This window comes from Hemiscyllium ocellatum, chromosome 39 (genome assembly GCF_020745735.1).
Source record: "Hemiscyllium ocellatum isolate sHemOce1 chromosome 39, sHemOce1.pat.X.cur, whole genome shotgun sequence".
NCBI classification, from domain to species: Eukaryota; Metazoa; Chordata; class Chondrichthyes; order Orectolobiformes; family Hemiscylliidae; genus Hemiscyllium; species Hemiscyllium ocellatum.
Window position 1 is genome coordinate 13,224,340 of NC_083439.1, and position 17,074 is coordinate 13,241,413.

The following is a 17,074-nucleotide window of genomic DNA, read 5'->3' on the forward strand; positions in this document are numbered from 1 at the left end:
GCTGGAATATGCTGTTGACAAAAGGAGAGGAGGAATACATGGAACAGGCAGAGAGGTATCCACAGCAAAACATGAAGAGGGTGCTCATGATAGTAAAGGAGAAATCCGGATACAAAACAGATGTTAACGATAGGTGTGAATCAGTAGGTCAGTTGGCTGGACAGCCAATGTGGATTGAATTTGTTCCATAGCATGGGTTCAATCCCCCTGTCAGCTAGTGTTGATACGGGACCGGTTTCCTTGTCATATCCGAAAAGTCTCATTAACATAAACAAGCCTTTTCTTGACATGACCGATGGCTTTGTATTGGCAGGAACATTTGAAGAACTCATTTCTCTTCTCTGACTAGTATTATTTTATCGTTAACATCCATCTAAAACACCAGGGAGAGGACTGATAGTTTACTGTCTCATTCAAAGGATTAAACTCCCTACAATTCAGTATTTACCTGGATTGTCAGTTCACATTATGCATTCTCAAAGGGCTTGATGTCACAACCTTTCAACCTGAAGGCCAAATGAGCAAGCCAACATCATTGGTGAACCATCTGGATGATATATTTACAAGTAGCACAGAGGTTAATGGAAACTCACCTTCTTGGAATGAGTTCTTCCAGTTTCATCATTAAGAATGCGACTGGAATGTGGCACGTTCAAACTGCAAAGATGAGGGGCTGTGTGAGGCCTGCAGCTGGGATCAGCAAGCTGGAGACTCTCCAAGACCTCATCCACCAACACTGCAGACTGATTCCCTCCTACTAGCTTCAGTCTACTTTGTAACTCAACAATCTGGTCCTCCTGATCCAATAATGTTTCATTCTGAAAAACAGTTCAAAAGAAACTATGAACAAATTCTTTGTCTCTCTCCCTCCCAATTTTCCCTGTTGCTTTCCCATGCATTAGGTACAGAATTTAAAAAGCAGTCTAAAAGAAACTTCTCAACCGAAGATTAAAATATAGAACTTGCTACCACATGGAGTAACTGAGGTGAGCAGCAAAGATACAATTCAGGGGAAGCTACATTAATATGTAAGCGAAAGGAATAGAAGGAGATACTGATAAGGTTAGCTGAAGCACAGGAGGAGGAAGTTCAGGTCGAGTATAAACACTAGAGTAGACAAGTTGGATTGAATGAATTGTTTCTTGTTATACATTCAATGTAATACTAATTGTCCCCTCAGTATCTTTCTCAAAAGGTTGCTTTCTGTTTGGTAACCTCGCAGTCAAGACAAGCCAAATTGGATTGTTTGGACTCGGCTTCTTATGCATGAAGTTAAAGGAATTGTGACATTTAAACACGTGCTGACGGTATCAGGATATGCTGCAAATATTTATGACAAAAATCTTGGAATATTTAGAACTCTGTTTACGGCAGCGCAAAAAAACTAAGTTGCGGGGGAAGGGAGACAGGCTAATGGATCTAACTTCAAAATTCTGAAAGTGTTTGGCAGGTGATATATTGGAGGAGGACATATCAATGCTCAAAATATGCAGGGCTGCTGGTGGACCTGCCTCCAAATTGCCTGAAAGTTTGCTGAAGTTGGAAGGGCCTTCTACTGGAAAAGATGATGTTTCTGTTCAGTCTTCCTGTTGTGATAAGGTTCAACAGCAAACCCTTTCTTCATAATTGAGTTTATTTTCAAGAACAAGAGAAAGTGAAGACTACAGATGGTGGAGATCAGAGTTGAAAAGTGTGGTGCTGGGAAAGCACAGCAGATCAGGCAGCATCCGAGGAGCAGGAGAGTTCGCCGTTTCGAGAGGTTATGCTCGAAGCGTCGACTCTCCTGTTCCTCAGATGCTACCTGACCAGCTGTGCTTTTCCTGCACCACACGTTTTGACTCTTATCAAGAATAACCCTGTTTAGGTTGACAGTGTCATGTCTTTTCTCTTTCAGGCTGTCCTGACTAGTTCCAGGCTTTTTAATTTTAATTTTAATTTTAGACAAATGTAATGTTTGCATCCAGCAGTGACACATTAATGCTGTTGCAGAGCTGAGGTAATTATCGCAGAAGATACAGTACAAATGATGATTTTAATCAACAGGCTTATTTGCTCTGTATCAGAACTGTTTATTTTAATCAAATTTCCCTTTTATACTTAACTTGAAATGTTTAAGTTATTGATGCTGCATCAAGTGAGGAATTTTGAGGAATTGCATTTCATATTATTGGAAAGTTTCTTATTGCCATCCCAATTATTCTTTTAGTACTTAAGAGTCATAGAGATGTACAGCATGGAAACAGACCCTTCATTCCAACCCGTCCATGCCGACCAGATATCCCAACTCAATCTAGTCCCACCTGCCAGCACCCGGTCCATATCCCTCCAAACCCTTCCTATTCATATACACATCCAAATGCCTCTTAAATGTTGCACTTGTACCAGCCTCCACCACTTCCCCTGGCAGCTCATTCCATATCCATACCACCTTCTGTGTGAAAACGTTGTCCCTTAGGTCTCATCCTAAATCTATGCCCTCTAGTTCTGGACTCCCCGATCCCAGGGAAAAGACTTTGCCTATTTACTCTATCCATGCCCCCCATAATTTTGTAAACCTCTATAAGGTCACCCCTCAACCTCCAATGTTCCAGGGAAAACCACCCCAGCCTGTTCAGCCTTTCCCTTTAGCTCAAATCCTCCAACCCTGGCAACATCCTTGTAAATCTTTTCTGAACCTTTTCAAGTTTCACAACATCTTTCCAATAGGAAGACTAGAATTGCATGCAATATTCCAACAGTGGCCTAACCAATGTCCTGTACAGCCACAACTTGGCCTCTCAACCCCTGTACTCAACACCCTGACCAATAAAGGAAAGCATACCAAATGCCTTCTTCACTATCCTACCTATCTGTGACTCCACTTTCAATGAGCTATGAACCTGCACTCCAAGGTCTCTGTTCAGCAACAATCCCTAGGACCTTACCATTAAGTGTATAAGTCCTGCTAAGATATGCTGCATTTTGGGGAAGCACCTCGCATTTATCAGAATTAAACTCCATTTGTCACTTCTCAGCCCATTGGCCCATCTGGTCCAGATCCTGTTGTAATCTGAGGTAACCCTCTTCATTGTCCACTACACCTCCAATTTTGGTGTCATCTGCAAACTTACTAACTGCACTTATTCTGTGTTTATACACTGTCCAACCAACTGAGCTAACTGAATTCCAAATCAAACCACACAACAGGGCATCACCCTAAAAATACATTCTGAGCATGTATAAAGTTGAAACTTTTAACCACGCAATTTCAATCCTTTTGATTGGATCTTGGATTTCAAACTGGGATTGATATTTAATAAGTAACAGTGATCACTACAGTAGCATCGACTACTTTATTTCAGAAATGTAGTGGCTCCTGAACTTATGCAACCCAAAACTAGACACTTCACACTAATTTCCAAGGAATTCATTACCTCAGTGATTTGAATCTTTCTTTCATCCCAGGTAGCGCACTATTCCTTTGTTGACAGGTTTAAAGCTGTTTTCTCTCCTTTGCAACTTCTCTCAATCCCCCATTTGAGCAACCTGCTTTCCCCCACCTCCTCATCTCTTGTAGTCTCATTGGCTTTTTTCTCATCATCATCCTCTTGAAGCCTTCTCATTCTCCCAAACCACCACCACCTCCCACCCTCCTCTGACTAAATATTGGACCAGTAAATTGAAACTCTGAATCCAGTAAAACGTCTGTAACTGAGATCAGACACACGGCTGCTACCTGCTGTTTAAACCGCTCCATGGCATCCTCAAGAGCTGCCAAGAAATCTCTGTTCTCTTCCTCCAGCTGCTGAACTTTTGCCTGCAGTTTTGGAACAAGCTGTTTCTGCTCTTGCCCAAGGTCTGGGCCAACTTCACTAGGACCCTGCATAGAAAGGTCAAGGAGGGTTACAATAACATACATAGCCATCACAGATAAAGTGAGTTACTGAGCAATGCATCACTTTGGCAACGAAGCATCTCTAGAAACAATTTGGCTTAAGACAATGTACCTTGATTTATAGTGCACTTAATTTAACTCTCAAATTGTTTCCACCACTATCACCAGCAGTGACATCTGTAACTATTAGCAGTTCACTTTACTGTCGTATACCTCAAAACAACAGTCCTTCCAAAAATAAGAGTGTGACTAAGCAGAATCCAGAATTTGGTGATTATCATAAAATAAGTGGACATTCTTTGAAAATATTACAAGCCCATTTAAAGTTTGCATAGAAAAGACTGCATGAAAGGTTCACTGACTTGAAATCTTGGTGACAACATGCATCAGGAAAAGAATTTCTGACCAACAGGAACCTGTTAAAGAGGAACGTAGGGAAGTTTAGTATTGGCAAAGCTTGCAAGCTCACCCACGGTTAGAAAAATATCTCTTCAATTCTCTACATATTTAAATTCTTTCGACAGAGCGTGAGGCACTCATGGAATTGGCTGGTCAGGGAGCAATAAAGAAAAATAAGTGAGAGATTCTATAAATACACAAATTGCATGGGCAGATGGGTGCCAGGTTCAGCTCAATATAAAAAACGCTCTGGAATTAAGCATATATATTTTGATTTTGCAATATCTTGACAGCATGGATTTTGATTTCATTTCATCTAAATTTCTGCATAATAAAGGAAAATGGATATTTATCTAGTATGTTTGCAGCAGTTTACACAATAGAATCCCACCTTGAAAATATATACCTGTTCCTTAGATACACGTCTGGTCTTGGGTTCATCAGTTGAATTGCACTCAATACCACTGTCGAGGCCAGAGGCAGTAGAAAGCTCACTCCGCATCTCTTCCACGTTTGCTATCCACTCTTTCACTTTTAGCACTTGATCCACTGTGAGGTTTCCATCTCCCTGCAACTCCATAAAAATTCGGTACGCAGTATCCGTGCAGGTCCGATAATGAGAGCTCTCGGCATGTAAGCGGGCCATGTATTTCTCAGACAATTGCCTGAAACATTTGTTTGGTGATACTTGTTGGTTGTGCTCCATAGCTTCATGAAGAGTCTTGATTTGAAGTTGTAGCTCACTGGTACGATCCAGATCTTTCTTAAAGTTAATCACTGCTTGGTTTTTAATGTTCTGAGCCCTTTTGGCATAATTTAAACAGTTCAAATTCTCATCAAAGTTGAATGAAGAGGGACTTATACAGGCAATCATCAGTGTTTTTGCATTACCCCCAAGCGAGTCTTTGAGGATCCTTGTAATCTTGGAATCACGATAAGGAATATGTGAACTCTTTCTCCTTGGATCACCCAGGGCACTGATGACATTGCCCAATGCCAATAATCCACTGTTGATCTGAATGGATTCTTTCAGTCGCTCACCAGTGTTCCCCGTCTTCACAATTCGTTCTGAGCCAGCCAAGTCTACAAAGTGGAACTTAGAAGTTATCACATGTGTGGGATGCAGCAGGTCTCCAGGAGTGGCAGCAAGTCGTGTGGTTCGACCAAGTCCACGTCTCTGTTCCATGGTAATTATAAAAACAGTGTGAGAGCGGCTGGAGTGCATGTTGACCTGTGTAGTCCCAGTATGCTTGGCAGTGTTACCAATCTCAAGTAAGCTCAAAGCTTCATCCAACCCTTCGACGTCACATCCCTTGACACCACAGAGCACTAAAAATGACAGAGACATTCACAATTTATTGAAAAGGCAAATCCGTACCCATACAACAGAAGCTGCCTTTGATGTACTAAATAAATGTAACAATAATGAAAGTAAAACACTGCAGATCTGAAATGAAAACAGAAAATGATGGAGAAACTCAGCAGGTAAGGAAGTCTCTGTGGCAAGAGAGACAGTGTTGTGTTTCATATCCAAAATGACTCTTCACAGATGTTGTCCGACCAGCTGAAGTTCCCTGAACCTAACAATAATGTATTGAATTCTGTTCAAAGACTGTTGTGATTCTGTTCGCCGAGCTGGGAGTTTTTGTTGCAAACGTTTCGTCCCCTTTCTAGGTGACATCCTTAGTGCTTGGGAGCCTCCTGTGAAGCGCTTCTGTGCTGTTTCCTCCGGCATTTATATCTATATCTATCATCTGAATTATTAATTCCCTTAATTATTAGTCTATTTTATTAAAGATCCATCTGATTAGTTCCCTTAGTTATTAGTCTAACGGAGATGAAGACCTGGCTGATTTCACCTTTCCCAAACAAAATTTACTGACCTGTGTTTCCTTTGTCATCCTCTCGAGTGCGGATGTCCTTGCTTGCTGTTTCCACCTCCAGTAAGTCTCTGAATTCTTCCTTGTAGACCTCTAGGTATGACACCTTAATAGTGTGATCCACTGCATCATTCTCATCAATCAGCTTAAATATCTCAGCCAAAGCACGGGGAATTATGCCCTGGTCATCATCAGTAACAGAAGCTGAGGATAAAAGGTTGGATAAACAGTTACTTAAGTAAAAATCTAACAGTGCACAAACTCTATCCGCAACATAGAACACAAAATAAATATAGGAAAATGCTATTAATCCAAAAAATTTGTCATTTCTTAAAATAAATCAACTCTGCTGACCAACATTCTCACCAAATTCTTCAGTTTCCTCCTTCTTCAAAACCACATCTAATGTCTTTCACTGAACTCTAATTATACTCCACTTCCAAGTTTTTTCCCTGGAATGTATCCCACAATTAAAATATGATTAATTGACCTACCAGATAGTTGTCTGAGGAATGGGAAAACGACTGAATCATTAATTTTATCGTGATGCTCACAGAGGAATAAATATTGACTGTGGATGAAGAAATTATCACAGGGTGGGGATTAGGTTCAAGATATTGAGCTAAGTTTTCCCTCTCAATAGGACTGGGAATATTTTTCCTATTCATTTGTGGGACTTGGGCTTTGCTGGCCGAGCCAGCATTTATTGCTCGTCCCTAGTTCCCCTTGAGAAGGTGGTGGTGAGCTGCATTCTCGAACTGCTGCAGTCCACCTGCTGTGGGTTGACCCACAATGCTCTTAGGAAGGGAAATCCTAAGACAATTTTAATATAAGACAATATTAAGACGACATTTAAGACAACATTAATACCACTTTTGAAATAATAACAGTGAGGATAGAACCTAGACCTCATCCAAACTGTACCTCTCAGTGCGATATACCATGCATCACATTTATCAAGTGAGCCATAGCTGAGAGGTCAAATGTTCCATTTACTCTGATGCAGTGGTGCCTGTAAATTTCAGTGTTAATTCATTTTGTGTATAACTTACAAATGTAAGTCTCCCCAATGGTATATGTTTTGCCTGATCCAGTCTGTCCATAGGCAAATACAGTGGCATTGAAACCCTCAAAGAAAGCCTCAACCAGTGGTTCCACACAACTGTTGTACACTTCATCCTGACTGGCAGTCTGGTCAAAGATTATATCGAATTGGAAATGCCGGTTATTTCCCAGTGTAATCTGCTGTATGTTGAGATCGACGTGGACACAAGAGTGATGCCCATGTAGAATTTCTTTGGGTAACAGTGGTCTGATTCGGACTGCCACTCTGACAGGCGTCTCCTCGGCCTTTGTGGAGCCACTTGGCTTTGGGGCCATATCTACAGCACAAGGCAGTCACTGTTGGCAGCGTGACTTATCCAAAACGTGGAGTTCTTGCTGGCATCAGGCTGGTACACTGCAGAATAAACAGAAAATGTATTATCACCACAAAGCCCTTTTTACACCCAATGAGATCAATTATAAATGACCAACAGATTCACAAGCTTCTTTCTTAAATGTATGAAATGCCCGTTTCCCCTTCTTCTCCTGAAAGTGATGCTGTTGGTGAGGGTTGCCTAATTCCAGGAACAAGTCTCAGGCAGGCAGACCTGAAGCCTGGAGTTTTCTTCCTGTGGCCTCAGGGAGAGCAATCCTTCTGTTACTGACCCCACCAAAAGTCAAGTATGAGCAATGCTCTCAGCCATTTTCAAAGTGTCCAGCAGCAGTGTCTGCTCATTACAGTGAGCCCTCCTATTCAAATCAAAATAATATGTCAGTCGTGTGTCTCAGGACAACCCAAGATGGTAGATGTTGCAAATGTGGCAATAAAGTGAATTAACACTGTTCAAACAATTGCTGCCCTGTTTAGCCAGGTGAACCAAGTTAAAATCATCTCTTTAAATTTCTCTGATTTGTTCTCAGTGATCTCATTGAGCAGAACGTGGACATTTCTTCCAAGTAAGGTGATAGTTTGACAGTCAAAAGCTGGGGTTGAGAGAGTTCCTTCAGACTTTATTGAAAATTTTGCACATTATTTTATCACAAAGACCAAAGCAGAAAAAAAGCAACTCATGTTCTTATAGGCACCTATTTGGATTGCTGGATTTACCAAACAGCATGGGGAATGGCATTCAGGAAAGAAGGCACCATTCAGCAAGTAGCATATAGAATGAACACACTACAAGACAACACGATGTCCTACTTTATAGAACTAATAAATAGTAGGTAAATTTAATGAACTCAATATGACAACTTATGACTGCAACCCAAAATAGAGTTCAGTAGAAACTGTAAATTAAGGAAACTTGAACTTCATGAGATATTGAAATTATTTGTATATCGAAATGATCAAAATTGAACAATTCTATTATTATTTTTACTGAGTTTTTATTTTAATGATTATCTGTAAATATGCTATGAATTGTGAAGCATGATTTATTATTTTGACTTTATTTGTATCATCATCACAATCTGGTGTTGCCGTCACCATGACTTTTCAATAATCAATCATTAAACCATTGATTTATCTACGACCTAGGTAAAACAGCAATCAAAAAGAAAAGCTACTTTGATTACATTTTATTACTCTAAAGGTCTCTGACTACTTATGATCTGCCATTAGGACATAAGCAAAAAGACAAATTATTGTAACGTGACTCATGTTAGGTCATTCTTCCAATAATTTTTCTGCAACAGTTGCAGGGCACTGTTATTACGGGAATGGCTTGCAGCTCTCCTACATCAGAAGTATTCAACTGCAAGTCAACAATACAAGTAAAATACCAAAGCAGAAATGAGAGGCTCTCATGACTGGACTTGTGCATCCATTTAATTTAAAGTCATGCCATAATGATAATTATTTCCTAAATATCTGTTTTGTGACCCATTTCCCACCTACACCTCCTCAACAATTTCATGATGTAGTTCCATGGTGCCATAACCATGTGCCAGTTGACTGGAGGTGTCTATCTATTTTACGACTTAACAAATTGAACCAGCAACATTCCAATAATCTCGGCTGAGTGACTATTGTACGTACAAGCCAAGACAGCAACTATCAAACAGGGATTAAGTCATCGGATTGTGGCCAAGCACTGCTTTATCCAATATTCACAGAGATGCAGCTTCTAGCTGGCAGTGAAACAGGCCCAAAGACCAAAACATTGAATGTTGTGATTCTGATAATTAGGCACAAAAATTTGCTGAACTGCGAATGAATGTTTGGCAGGAGGGAAGGAGTTGGAGACGACAGGAGGGGGTGGGAGAGGAGGACAAGATGTGCGGGAGAAGGGGGCAGGAGGTGGGGGGACATGGGGGAGGTGGGGGGACATGGGGGAGAGACGGGGGGGCATGGGGGGGAGACGGGGGTGCATGGGGGGGAGACGGGGGGGGAGGGGGAGACGGGGGGGGGAGGGGGAGACGGGGGGGGAGGGGGAGACGGGGGGGGGGGGGGAGACGGGGGGGGAGGGGGACGGGGGGGGGACGGGGGGGGAGGGGGAGACGGGGGGGAGGGGGAGACGGGGGGGGAGGGGGAGACGGGGGGGGAGGGGGAGACGGGGGGGAGGGGGAGACGGGGGGGAGGGGGAGACGGGGGGGGAGGGGGAGACGGGGGGGAGGGGGAGACGGGGGGGAGGGGAGACGGGGGGGAGGGGGAGACGGGGGGGAGGGGGAGACGGGGGGGAGGGGGAGACAGAGGGGGAGGGGGAGACGGAGGGGGAGGGAGACGGAGGGGGAGGGAGACGGAGGGGGAGGGAGACGGTGGGGAGGGAAGGGGGAGAGACGGGGGGGAGGGAAGGGGGAGAGACGGGGGAGAGACGAGACGGGGGGAGGGGGAGAGACGAGTCGGGGGGGGAGAGACGAGTCGGGGGGGGAGAGGGGGGAGACGGGGGAGACGGGGAGAGGGGGGAGACGGGGAGAGGGGGGAGTGGGGAAGACGGGGGGGCGTGGGGAAGACGGGGGGGCGTGGGGAAGACGGGGGGAGTGGGGAAGACGGGGGGGCGTGGGGAAGACGGGGGAGAGTGGGGAAGACGGGGGAGAGTGGGGAAGACGGGGGGGAGTGGGGAAGACGGGGGGGAGTGGGGAAGACGGGGGGGAGTGGGGAAGACGGGGGGAAGACGGGGAGGGGGAAGGGGGGAGGGGGGAAGACGGGGGGAGGGGGGAAGACGGGGGGAGGGGGGAAGACGGGGGGAGAGGGGAAGACGGGGGGAGAGGGGAGGGGGGAAGACGGGGGAAAGGGGAAGACGGGGGGAGGGGAGAGGGGGAAAGACGGGGGGAGTGGGGAAGACGGGGGGAGGGGGGAAGACAGGGGGAGGGGGGAAGACAGGGGGAGGGGGGAAGACGGGGGGGGGGAAGACGGGGGGAGGGGGGAAGACGGGGGGAGGGGGGAAGACGGGGGGAGGGGGGAAGACGGGGGGAGGGGAGGGGGGGAGGGGGGAAGACGGGGGGGAGGGGAGGGGGGGAGGGGGGAAGACGGGGGGGAGGGGAGGGGGGAAGACGGGGGAGGGGGAAGACGGGGGAGGGGGATGCGGGAGGGGGGATGCGGGAGGGGGGATGCGGGAGGGGGGAAAGACGGGGGAGGGGGAATACGGGGAGGGGGCGGGAAGACGGGGGGAAGGGGGGAAAGAGGGGGGAAAAGAGGGGGAGAAAGGGGAGAAAGGGGGGGAAGGGGGGATGACGGGTGGAAGGGGGGGAAGACGGGGGGGAAGACGGGGGGGGAAGACGGGGGGGGAAGACGGGGGGGGAAGACGGGGGGGGGGAAGACGGGGGGGGGGAAGACGGGGGGGGGAAGACGGGGGGGGGGAAGACGGGGGGGGGGGAGACGGGGGGGGGGAAGACGGGGGGGGGAAGACGGGGGGGAAGACGGGGGGGAAGACGGGGGGGAAGACGGGGGGGAAGACGGGGGGGAAGACGGGGGGAAGATGGGGGGAGGGGGGGAAGACGGGGGGAGGGGGGGAAGACGGGGGGGGAAGACGGGGGGGAAGACGGGGAAGACGGGGGGGAGGGGGGGAAGACGGGGGGGAGGGGGGGAAGACGGGGGGGAAGACGGGGGGGAAGGGGGAAGACGGGGGGAGGGGGGGAAGACGGGGGGAAGACGGGGGAAGATGGGGGAGGGGGGGAAGACGGGGGGGAGGGGGGGAAGACGGGGGGGAGGGGGGGAAGACGGGGGGAAGACGGGGGAAGATGGGGGAGGGGGGGAAGACGGGGGGGAAGACGGGGGGGAAGACGGGGGGGAAGTCGGGGGGAGGGGGAAGTCGGGGGGAGGGGGGAAGACGGGGGGAGGGGGGGAAGACGGGGGGGGAAGACGGGGGGGAAGACGGGGGGGGGGAAGACGGGGGGGGGAAGACGGGGGGAAGACGGGGGGAGGGGGGGGAAGACGGGGGGAGGGGGGGGGAGACGGGGGGGTGTGGGAGAGTGAGGGTGTGGGAGGGGTGGTGTGGGGTGCAGGTGGTGTCGGGGTAGTTGGAGGGATTGGGGGTGTGTGGGGGGTGTGGAGGGAGGGGTGGGGAGAGACATGGGGGTTGGGGGGAGATGGGTGACTTGGGGGGGTATGTTGGGGGGGGGGGTATGTTGGGGGGGGGGGGTCCGGGGGGGCGGGGTGAGGGGAAGTGCGGGGGTGTGAAGTGGTGGGAAGAGTGAGAGGGGTCAGGAGGGGGAGAGGAGTGGGGTGAGGGGGAATCAAACCTCTCGCCCCGACCCTCGAGCCCTCACTGCCCCCGTCCAGCCGCCCCCTCCCGGGGCGGGAGCGCTCAGAAACACTCGGCGCTGGTGACCAGGGGGTTGAAGCGGACACTGACCCGGGGACGAGCCGCCACATCCCAAACGGAGAGTCCGCGGCTCGGGGAGAGAAACCGGAACAGGCCCCGGCGCACCGGAAATACGTCACCGGGAGCGACAGAGAGAGGCAGGAGGGAACACCCCCCCCCCCCAAAAAACTGGATCGGGGAACCCAGGGAGAGAGGGGAAGGGGGTCAGAGAGAAAGGGGAAGAAAGAGTCAGGGGTGGGGGGAACGGAAAATCAGCTGGGACAGAGATAGGGTCAGAGGGGGTGGTGTGTCAGAGAGAGAGGGTCAGAGGGGGTGGTGTGTCACAGAGAGAGAGGGTCAGAGGGGGTGGTGTGTCAGAGAGAGAGAGGGTCAGAGGGGGTGGTGTGTCAGAGAGAGAGGGTCAGAGGGGGTGGTGTGTCAGAGAGAGAGGGTCAGAGGGGGTGGTGTGTCAGAGAGAGAGAGAGGGTCAGAGGGGGTGGTGTGTCAGAGAGAGAGAGAGAGTCAGAGGGGGTGGTGTGTCAGAGAGAGAGGGTCAGAGGGGGTGGTGTGTCAGAGAGAGGGTCAGAGGGGGTGGTGTATTAGAGAGAGAGAGAGAGAGAGGGTCAGAGGGTGTGGTGTGTCAGAGAGAGAGGGTCAGAGGGGGTGGTGTATTAGAGAGAGAGAGAGAGAGAGGGTCAGAGGGTGTGGTGTGTCAGAGAGAGAGGGTCAGAGGGGGTGGTGTGTCAGAGAGAGAGGGTCAGAGGGGGTGGTGTGTCACAGAGAGAGAGGGTCAGAGGGGGTGGTGTGTCAGAGAGAGAGAGGGTCAGAGGGGGTGGTGTGTCAGAGAGAGAGAGAGAGAGTCAGAGGGGGTGGTGTGTCAGAGAGAGAGGGTCAGAGGGGGTGGTGTATCAGAGAGAGAGGGTCAGAGGGGGTGGTGTATTAGAGAGAGAGAGAGAGAGAGGGTCAGAGGGTGTGGTGTGTCAGAGAGAGAGGGTCAGAGGGTGTGGTGTGTCAGAGAGAGAGGGTCAGAGGGGGTGGTGTATTAGAGAGAGAGAGAGAGAGTCAGAGGGGGTGGTGTATCAGAGAGAGAGGGTCAGAGGGGGTGGTGTATTAGAGAGAGAGAGAGGGTCAGAGGGGGTGGTGTATTAGAGAGAGAGAGAGAGTCAGAGGGGGTGGTGTATCAGAGAGAGAGGGTCAGAGGGGGTGGTGTATCAGAGAGAGAGGGTCAGAGGGGGTGGTGTATTAGAGAGAGAGAGAGAGAGTCAGAGGGGGTGGTGTATCAGAGAGAGAGGGTCAGAGGGTGTGGTGTGTCAGAGAGAGAGGGTCAGAGGGGGTGGTGTATTAGAGAGAGAGAGAGAGTCAGAGGGGGTGGTGTATCAGAGAGAGAGGGTCAGAGGGGGTGGTGTATCAGAGAGAGAGAGGGTCAGAGGGGGTGGTGTATTAGAGAGAGAGAGAGAGTCAGAGGGGGTGGTGTATCAGAGAGAGAGAGAGTCAGAGGGGGTGGTGTATCAGAGAGAGAGAGAGAGAGTCAGAGGGGGTGGTGTATCAGAGAGAGAGAGGGTCAGAGGGGGTGGTGTATTAGAGAGAGAGAGAGAGTGTCAGAGGGGGTGGTGTATCAGAGAGAGAGGGTCAGAGGGGGTGGTGTGTCAGAGAGAGAGAGGGTCAGAGGGGGTGGTGTGTCAGAGAGAGAGGGTCAGAGGGGGTGGTGTGTCAGAGAGAGAGGGTCAGAGGGGGTGGTGTGTCAGAGAGAGAGGGTCAGAGGGGGTGGTGTGTCAGAGAGAGAGGGTCAGAGGGGGTGGTGTGTCAGAGAGAGAGGGTCAGAGGGGGTGGTGTGTCACAGAGAGAGAGGGTCAGAGGGGGTGGTGTGTCAGAGAGAGAGAGGGTCAGAGGGGGTGGTGTGTCAGAGAGAGAGAGAGAGAGTCAGAGGGGGTGGTGTGTCAGAGAGAGAGGGTCAGAGGGGGTGGTGTGTCAGAGAGAGGGTCAGAGGGGGTGGTGTATCAGAGAGAGAGGGTCAGAGGGGGTGGTGTATTAGAGAGAGAGAGAGAGAGAGGGTCAGAGGGTGTGGTGTGTCAGAGAGAGAGGGTCAGAGGGTGTGGTGTGTCAGAGAGAGAGGGTCAGAGGGGGTGGTGTATTAGAGAGAGAGAGAGAGTCAGAGGGGGTGGTGTATCAGAGAGAGAGGGTCAGAGGGGGTGGTGTATTAGAGAGAGAGAGAGGGTCAGAGGGGGGTGGTGTATTAGAGAGAGAGAGAGAGTCAGAGGGGGTGGTGTATCAGAGAGAGAGGGTCAGAGGGGGTGGTGTATCAGAGAGAGAGGGTCAGAGGGGGTGGTGTATTAGAGAGAGAGAGAGAGAGTCAGAGGGGGTGGTGTATCAGAGAGAGAGGGTCAGAGGGTGTGGTGTGTCAGAGAGAGAGGGTCAGAGGGGGTGGTGTATTAGAGAGAGAGAGAGAGTCAGAGGGGGTGGTGTATCAGAGAGAGAGGGTCAGAGGGGGTGGTGTATCAGAGAGAGAGAGGGTCAGAGGGGGTGGTGTATTAGAGAGAGAGAGAGAGTCAGAGGGGGTGGTGTATCAGAGAGAGAGAGAGTCAGAGGGGGTGGTGTATCAGAGAGAGAGAGAGAGAGTCAGAGGGGGTGGTGTATCAGAGAGAGAGAGGGTCAGAGGGGGTGGTGTATTAGAGAGAGAGAGAGAGTGTCAGAGGGGGTGGTGTATCAGAGAGAGAGGGTCAGAGGGGGTGGTGTATTAGAGAGAGAGGGTCAGAGGGGGTGGTATCAGAGTGAGAGAGAGAGGGTCAGAGGGGGTGGTGTATTAGAGAGAGAGAGGGTCAGAGGGGGTGGTGTATTAGAGAGAGAGAGAGGGTCAGAGGGGGTGGTGTATTAGAGAGAGAGAGAGGGTCAGAGGGGGTGGTGTGTCAGAGAGAGAGAGAGGATCAGAGGGGGTGGTGTATCAGAGAGAGAGAGGGTCAGAGGGGGTGGTATCAGAGTGAGAGAGAGAGGGTCAGAGGGGGTGGTATCAGAGTGAGAGAGAGAGGGTCAGAGGGGGTGGTGTATTAGAGAGAGAGAGAGGGTCAGAGGGGGTGGTGTATCAGAGAGAGAGAGAGAGAGGTGGTGTTGGAGAGATGGGGAATGAGGGAACAGAGGGAGAGATGGGGGACACAGAGCGAGAGAGAGGGGCCAGAGAGTGAGAGAGAGAAGTGGGGCACAGAGGGAGGGTGGAGGTCTGGGAGAGAGAGACTGAGGGGTGTTAGGGGTTTCAGAGAGAATGGGTCAGAGAAAGGGTAGGGGGAGAGTGAAAGTCAGAGAGAGGTGGGTCAAAAGGGGAAGGTTTGAGAGGGAGATGTGCAAGGATTCAGAGAGAGGGATGGGGTCAGGGAGGTTCAGAGAGAGAGAAGGGGAGGGAGAGATGGGGGTCCGAGTGAGACAGAGTGGAGATGTCAGAGAGAGGGGGGCTCAAATTGGGCGGGTCAGAGGGAGAGAAATGGGTGTCGGGGGGGTTCGGAAAGAAGTGGGGGAGGTGTCAGAGAGGGAGGATCAGGCAGTGGTCAGAGAGAGAGGGGGGTCAGAAAGTGAGAGAGGTGTGGGGTCAGTGAGAGATGGTGTTAGAGGGAACAGGGTGCCAGAGAGAACGGGGAGAATCAAGTAGTGGAGGGCAGCAGTGGAGGTGGGGAAGAGGCTTAGTTTGTGGAAAAACATGGGATTAGAGACTGTATAGATAAGACAGCACTCAATCTCAAACTGACCACTTGGATCTTTTGATAAAATGTGAAAGAACTGCGGATGCTATAAATCAGAAACAAAAATAGAAATTGCTGGAATAGCTCAGCAGGTTTGGCAGCATCTATAGAGAGAAATCAGTTAAGGTTTTGGGTTGAGTAACCTTTCCTCAGTCTGCAATGCTAACTATGTTTTCTCTCCATAAATGCTGTTGAGCTTTTACATCAATTTCTGTTTTTATGTCTTCACTTTGATCACTCCTTTGGGTACCTGTCCCAATATCTTCTTATGTGACGTAGTGTTGAAATCTTTCTGATAATGGTTCCTCTGAAGTAGACATTTGACTACACTAAAGATCTGATTTCTTCTCCCAGTCCTATCCCTCTGCCTGGTATTTTGAAGACTGTGTTGTGTTGCTTCCTGTTCTTATCCAGAACTGGAAAAAATAATGAGTTTCCCTTGATGTATCTCTGATTCTTCAATTCTTTTCCTTGACATATCAGGTTACAAGTCTAGAGCTAGGCTCTCATGATATTACTAGCTCACCAACTCCCATAGCTATCTTGACCACACTTCCTAACTTCATGCTTCATTTCATTTTTTCAATTTCTCTATCTCCATTACATCTGTTCTGAGGCTGCTACCTTCCACAGCAGTGCTCCAACATATCTTCCTCATTCCTCAACATGGATTTCTCCCCACTGTGGTAAAAGGATCTTAAACCAAATCTGACCCCTTTCACACTCCTTCACCCTTCCTGTTCCCAATCTTCACTTTCCATCTCACCATCTTCTATGGCAAAGGGATCATCTGTTATAATTTTTGCTACCAAACACATCTTCCCTTTCCTTCCCTCTGCCGTCAGCATTGCAAAGGGACTGCATACTCTGCAACACACTGATGCATTTTGTTGCCTCCAACATCTCATCCCATTCCTGTAACACCTTCCCATTCAGTGACAGATGGTGTAACACTTGCTCTTTACCACTTTACTCCTCATTGACCAGGACCTGAAACATTCCTTTCAGCTGAAATAACAATCTGCTTGTACTTCTTTCAATCTAATCTACTGTGTTCACTACTAACCAGGTAGTCTTCTCTATACCGGGGAGACCCTATGCTGACTGGATACCTCTTTACTGAGCATTGGTGACTCCGTCTGTAAGCATGGCTTTGACCTGATTGCTTCCTATTTCCACACACCATCTTCCTCTTATGCTTACTCTTCTATCCAACCTAGAAGTACAATATTTTGCAGTCTTCCGGACTCAATATTGATTTTCAACAACTTCCAACCATGAGCTTTGTCCTCCATTTTAATTCTCCCTCGGTTGTTTATTTCATGTTTTAATTCTCAATCAGAGCTAATCTTTATTCTGCTACTTAACCTACTCTGGACCAATACTTTGTTTCTTCACTGCATCAGTTAC

At 49.2% G+C, this 17,074-nt stretch overlaps 1 protein-coding gene across 3 annotated transcripts in view; it reads right to left on the reverse strand.

Annotated features, from left to right (window-relative positions):
* The window catches only part of kif7 (kinesin family member 7), a 41,546-nt gene extending 29,488 nt beyond the window's left edge, over positions 1 to 12,058 (reverse strand). For 2 of the 3 annotated variants that reach the window (XR_009647148.1, XM_060852808.1), the window contains exons 1-6: positions 11,991 to 12,058; positions 7,206 to 7,612; positions 6,157 to 6,357; positions 4,665 to 5,602; positions 3,716 to 3,859; positions 594 to 818 (exon numbers count right to left, since the gene is read on the reverse strand). Coding sequence is in view for 2 of the 3 variants with exons in the window: in XM_060852808.1 (XP_060708791.1) it covers positions 594 to 818; positions 3,716 to 3,859; positions 4,665 to 5,602; positions 6,157 to 6,357; positions 7,206 to 7,533 (1,836 nt within the window). In the remaining variant the exon portion in view is untranslated. The remainder of the gene's footprint in view (positions 1 to 593; positions 819 to 3,715; positions 3,860 to 4,664; positions 5,603 to 6,156; positions 6,358 to 7,205; positions 7,613 to 11,990) is intronic. The other variant, XM_060852809.1, reaches the window with a different exon arrangement.
* Between the last annotated feature and the right edge of the window lie 5,016 nt (positions 12,059 to 17,074).